The sequence below is a fragment of the Carlito syrichta genome, unplaced genomic scaffold (assembly GCF_000164805.1).
Source record: "Carlito syrichta isolate Samal-C Ts95f unplaced genomic scaffold, Tarsius_syrichta-2.0.1 Scaffold316365, whole genome shotgun sequence".
NCBI classification, from domain to species: Eukaryota; Metazoa; Chordata; class Mammalia; order Primates; family Tarsiidae; genus Carlito; species Carlito syrichta.
Genome location: NW_007260461.1, coordinates 114,786 through 115,115, shown reverse-complemented (window position 1 = coordinate 115,115; position 330 = coordinate 114,786). Strand labels below are relative to the sequence as shown.

At 69.4% G+C, this 330-nt stretch overlaps 1 protein-coding gene across 1 annotated transcript in view; it reads right to left on the bottom strand.

Annotated features, from left to right (window-relative positions):
* The window catches only part of KCNH4 (potassium voltage-gated channel subfamily H member 4), a 21,958-nt gene extending 21,634 nt beyond the window's left edge, over positions 1 to 324 (bottom strand). Inside the window, exon 1 of the mRNA XM_008074195.1 lies at positions 166 to 324. Coding sequence (XP_008072386.1) covers positions 166 to 241 — 76 coding nt within the window. The 5' untranslated portion in view covers positions 242 to 324. The remainder of the gene's footprint in view (positions 1 to 165) is intronic.
* Between the last annotated feature and the right edge of the window lie 6 nt (positions 325 to 330).

Genomic DNA, 330 nt, shown 5'->3' with positions numbered 1-330 from the left:
TTTCGCCCCCCCCCCCCCGCAGGGCGCTCTCGATCCTTTACCGCGCGGCGTCGGGAGTTTCTGGACCCTCAACTCCATTCTCACCATGTCCAAGGAGACCCGAGCCGGCCCCAAGAGACTTGGCCCCCAGCTCGAACCCCAAGCTCCAACCTTCGTCCCACTCACGCGTTCCGTCAAAGCGGGTGGCGATGGTGTCCAGGAAGGTGTTCTGCGGGGCCAGCAACCCCTTCATGACCGGCATGGCCCCGGGGCGTGGGTTCGAGGCGCGGCGCTGGGGAGATTTCAGCGAGGCCAGGCCGGACGGGGCGCGCTGCCGGGGGACCCGCGGCG